We start from the raw sequence: 5,640 nt of genomic DNA, 5'->3' as shown, positions 1-5,640 counted from the left end.
ACATGTGTCTAAGAGTCTCGCACTCTTAACATGTGATGCTTTAGCAAAATATTTTGAGTAATAATCCTAACGAGTGACCATAAGGTATATGTCTCCTCATAAGGAGTGGTGAATCTTCTGTGGGTTATCTAAATATCTTCGGATATTTTGATTTATACCCAATCATCCCAGGTCCACACCTTAATGAGGTGTTTGCTTAAGATGTCAAAGTATAAGTCTCCATGACCAAGATGATTTGTATATCTCAAGTCGAAGGAAACTTGTACTCAAGCTGCAGTAAAAGCTCCACAGACATATTCATATATATAGATAACCATATGAAGTCTTACAACAAGTCACTCCAATGAATTGGTTACCATAATTAGCATCTATATTTAACTCTCGGCATCTCAATGTCTCTAGCTAGTGAGAAAATAGCTGCTTAGCGAACCAAGAAATATAACCCGTGCTACTCTTATAGAATTGATGATGTCCGAATGCATCAATTCGACAACTAGAGAAATTCTAATATGTTAATAATTGTATATGTAGAGATAATCATTAGTTGTTATCCAATCATAATTTTTGTCATTCTGTGAATTGTATTACATATATTTTGGTAAATGAGTTTAAGCCAATCAAACATATAATATGCACTCAAATAATGAATCTTTATTTAGTAAAAACTATGAAACAATTGTCGTAGTACACCTCAAAATCTAACAAATTTAAGCCTCTCAAAATACACAAGAAGAAAGTAGCATCCATCCTTCATACTCATCATTATTCATAATTTCATATCAGGTCCACGTTGAGTTTGATATGGTTCTATATCAGGACCAACGTGAAAATTTTTAGTAATTCTTCTTTATTATATTTTAACACTAGAGAAGTCAAAATAAATAATGAATAATATATTTAAATTCTTTATAACCTTAAAAATTCACATAAACTTAAATTGATGTAATCTCTATGTTTATAAATAGGTTTTGAACTCGTACATTTGAATATACTTTTTCTCATATCTTGATTATTATATTAGTGACTAGTAATTATTCATGATTTATTTTTTTTATATTACTATAAAAATAAATTAATGGGTACTGAGAGTGAACGAATTATTTTTTTATCAAATTATAATAATCATTTATTGTCTTTAAAATATTTTTTTCTTTAATGAATTCCGAAATGAGAAAAAGACAGCTGCCTGCATTTCTTAACGCGTCGATGGTCTACTGACCGCCCGTTACAGCGCAACGTAACGAATGCTCCTGGTCGGTTGCGCACGCGCTGCATCACGCACAGGCCTTTAATGCACGTGCCGGCGGTCACCGTCCCCGCGAGTTAATTTTTTGTGAAAAATTCAAAATGCCGCCTGAATTTGTCGCTAATTAGATTTCATAAACAATTTGCTTTTTATTAGAGTGATCGATTGATCGATGATTGATCTGTACGTCAGCGCCAGTCCGTTTTCAAAGTCAAATGTTTTGAAAACTTTAAGTAGAGGTCGGTGGACGGGCCAGAATTTAGTCACGGTTCTGTCATGGAACCTTCTCCATTTGTCAGTTGATTATTCGTAAATAAATTATGTTGAATTTGATACAAAATTATTTATATTTATTTTATATATATATAAAATCAATTAAATAAAAAAATTAAATAATACATTAAATTAAATAAATAAGTTTTTATATATATATATATATATATATATATATATATATATATATAGATTTGATACTGCGCGCGAAGGCACAGTGCGCTACTGTGCGCGTCGCGCGCAGTATCAAATTTTTTTTGTTTTTTTTTAATTTTTTTTAATTTTTAAATTAAAAAATAATTAAAAAATTTCTTTACGATTTTATTTATAGGGTTCAGGCTTTGGGTATAGTGTTAAAACTATTTTTTTTTTTAGATTTTAACTATAGGGTTTAGGCTTTCTAATTAGGTTATAGTGTTTGGTTTTAAAAAAAAATTAAAATAAAATTAATTTAAGTATTTATTGAATATTGTAATGTGTTTAGGGGATATATCTATATATTAAATTTTAAATAAGGAAATGTTGAATTTTTAAAATTCAAAAAACAAAAAAAAAATAAAAAAAACAAAAAAAAGCGCTGTTTCTGTGCGCGACGCGTACAGTCGCGCACTGTGCTGCGCGAAACTATATATATATATGTTTAACTTATTAACGTTCGTGAATAATATTTATGAGTAACGTCCATAAATCATATTCATTAATAAATTTTTTTTAATATATTTAATAAATAATAAAATAAATAAATTTAAATTATTATACTCAATAATTAATTAAATAATTAAAAATTTTAATCAATCAAACAAATTTGAATTGAGTGCTATATAATATCTAAACAAATAAAAAATGAACTAAGCTCAAGCTAATTAAACTCGAATTAAGCTCAAGCCGAACTTGAATTGAGAGCTTGATAACATCTAAACGAATCATCCTCAAACTCAAGTTTATAAAAAATAAACCAAGTCAATCTTAAATAACCATTTTAAAACTTAATTCATTTTAACTCGACTCGATTACTTATAAAAAAAAAATTAAACATTCTAAACACTACCTGACTCGGTTTAATTACAATCCTAATATTGAACCAGTTGAACCGGTACTCGATCCGGGCAGCCTAATTTCTAACTTAACCTATCATGTTACATGCAACTTAACTCTGTGTGGAATAGCCGACACTTCTCTTTCAGTTTTGTGGACGGCGTCCGGAAAAAACAAAAGAAAAACGAGCTCAATAATTCCATGTGTTCCGTATGGAGTTAATTAGTCATTATCAAGTTGAATGGTGCGAGCTGTGTGGGCCCATTCCTTCCCCTATAAAACCCCTGCGAGCCCTCCCTTGTTTTCCGTCATCGGTCACTTCCATCGTTCGAGCAAAGTAAACAAGATACGCGAACATAATGGCAGGCATTAAGCACCTGGTCATGGCCAAGTTCAAGGAAGGCGCACCGGTGGAGCAACTGGTGCTAGACTTGAAGAAACTTGCCTCAGAGATGGACATCGTCAAGTCCTTCGAATGGTACATATAAACTTCATAAATTTTGAATTGTACGTGTGTCTATATATAATACTTTGCACAACTTACATATGGATGGCATTTACTGTGGATGTTCTGATGTGACGGTATACAATTCTCTTTCTCTCTTCTATATATATATATATATATATATATATATATATATATATATATATATATATATATATATAAAAGTGATATTAATTTAGCTGAACTTTAAAAATAAAAATTAGCACTAATGTGGTGTTGGTCTTTACAGCTAGTGTTGATTTCAAACCAGCACCAATATGGTGATGGTCTTTAAATACTGGTACTAATAGTGGTGCTAAATAGCACTATGTTAGTGCTTGTTTATGCAAATTAGCACCATTGTTAGTGTTGATTTACACAAATCATCATCATATTAGTGTTGATCTTTAAAGATCAACACCATGCATGTTGGTACAATGGTACTGGTTTGAAAATAGCGTGTAAACCAACATCATTGTTGGTGTTGGTTTCAACATGGTGCAAATCAACACCAACATGATGATACTAGACTTTAAAGATTAGCACATTGGAGTTGATATTTAAAGATCAACTTCACCTTAGTATGGTTTGTAAAAATCAATATCATCTTACATGTAGGAGAGAGACTTGCATGCAGAAGAGAGAAAAGAATTGCATATAGATGAGAGAGAGAAATATAAAAAAATCAATTTTAACCACGTCAAAGCATCCAAGTTGGATGTCACCTACCGTTGTATAGAGTATATATATACACACATTACACATCCTTGGGTGAGCAACATTTAACGTGGGCGATATGACACGATCAAAATCTATTTTTTTTTTTAATTTATTTCTCATCTGCATGTAACAACTTTTTTTCTTTTTTCTTAAATTAAAATAAAATTATCTCTTTTGATTGCATTCAATAATTATTGTGATGTTGATTTTTAAAAAATAGCACCACAGCTTAATTACATCTATCATTGGTGTGGTGCTTATTTTTAAAAATCAGTACCACTTTATGATTGATTTTTTAAAAAAAGTATCACCTTGGTTCTATTTTTCAAAAACACATAAATGCTAATTTTTTAAAAAATCAACAATGATATATAGAGAGAACATTAATATATTTTTTAAAAACAAGCACTAAGATAATTAATACTAGCTTTTAAAGATGAATAATAATGTAGTGTTGATATTTAAAAACTAACACCGGTTAAAGACCAATACTAAAGATACTGATTTAATTTTTAAAGATCAGTACTATAATAATGATGGTGTATTTAAACTACGGTGTTAATTTTTAAAAATCATGATATTCATTGAGTCATAAACAGTAGATGGTGTGCAGGGGAGAGGACGTGATGAAAGACGAGAGGTACAACCATGGATTCACGCATGTGTTCATCTTGACGTTTGACAGCACCGAGGACGTGGCGGAGTACATGAAGCATCCAGGACACGTCGAGTACGGCAAGAAGTTTCGCGCGGCAGTTGAGAAGATCTTGGCAGTGGATTTTCCGGTTGTCGTCGAGAAGACTGCAATTGCTTGATATTTTAAGCCGATGAATGGAGGTTTCAGAATAATGGATCTGATTAATGAATAAGTCGCAGAGAGAAGGTTAATGAATCAATGCATGCATGTATGGATGATAACCTTTCTTTAATTTTATGTGTCTCTGCCATACTTGGATTTTATGTACAATTTAGTTTTTTTTCATCAGATATCGTGACAAGATTGTAGGATATAATAAAAAATAGAGCTAACCATAAAATGAGGTGTAAATTAAGGTAGATTTGTATATATCGAACACTTTTGTGGTTGAAGAATTTCCACATGGGCCATGGCCACGTCATATTGATCTCAAATTTTAAGTGATCAGCCAACTCCTAATCCAATCGCTGTTGTTATCTCTCGTCCTCTGGTTTTTTATTTATTTTATTTATTATTTTTTATGCTTGCATTTATGTTTGTTGTTATAATTAAAGGATTTATCATGAAGCCATCGACTTGATTATGAAGTCCGAGAATAGAATTTGTGTTGCAATCAAAATTATGCTAATGTAGAGGTTAATATTATATTTGAAAGAAAATTATTATTATTATTATTATTTTTAATGTTCTTAAGAAGATTTAAGATATAAGAATATTTTAAAGAATTCAAATTATTAGCATTTTATATCTGACCATTTTTATTATCTATTTATTTACTGAAATCATAGTATCTTAAATACGCACTACATGAAAACCTGCGATTAGCAACCGAATTAGAAAATATATTTCCGTCACAAATTTAGTAACCTAATATTATTTCGATCAATGATTATAAAATATTATTCTATCTAATTTGTAACCGAAATAATATTTGATCGTTAAATTAACAACAAAAATATATTTTTATCACAATAACAGTCATTAATTGTTAATAAAAAAATATTTAATCTATTTAAACTAGTGCCGGAATTAAATTTTCATCGCTAAATTAGTGACGAAATTAAATTTCTATCGCTAATTTTATGAATTTTGGGTTACCCCAGCTTGAGTTTTCCCCTATCTCACTAATCTCTCTCTTCCCTCTTAGATTGTCAGTGTTGTCCTCTCTGACACATGATCTTCTCC

The 5,640-nt window shown here is 30.2% G+C and overlaps 1 protein-coding gene across 1 annotated transcript; it reads left to right on the top strand.

Moving 5' to 3' along the window:
• The first annotated feature begins 2,879 nt into the window (after positions 1–2,879).
• LOC122000013 (stress-response A/B barrel domain-containing protein At5g22580-like) lies at positions 2,880–4,824 on the top strand. Its single transcript, XM_042554594.1, has 2 exons — positions 2,880–3,032; positions 4,372–4,824. Exons 1-2 carry the CDS (start codon positions 2,914–2,916, stop codon positions 4,571–4,573), a joined length of 321 nt encoding a protein of 106 aa, XP_042410528.1. The 5' UTR covers positions 2,880–2,913; the 3' UTR covers positions 4,574–4,824.
• Positions 4,825–5,640: the final 816 nt, after the last annotated feature.

The sequence above is a fragment of the Zingiber officinale genome, chromosome 7A (assembly GCF_018446385.1).
Source record: "Zingiber officinale cultivar Zhangliang chromosome 7A, Zo_v1.1, whole genome shotgun sequence".
Lineage (NCBI taxonomy): Eukaryota > Viridiplantae > Streptophyta > Magnoliopsida > Zingiberales > Zingiberaceae > Zingiber > Zingiber officinale.
This window is presented reverse-complemented; position numbering and strand designations above follow the sequence as displayed.

Coding starts and splice junctions, on each gene's coding strand:
- LOC122000013 (XM_042554594.1), top strand. CDS start 2,914: ATGGCAGGCATTAAGCACCTGGTCATGGCCAAGTTCAAGGAAGGCGCA. Junction 3,033..4,371: donor ATCGTCAAGTCCTTCGAATG/GTACATATAAAC, acceptor GATGGTGTGCAG/GGGAGAGGACGTGATGAAAG.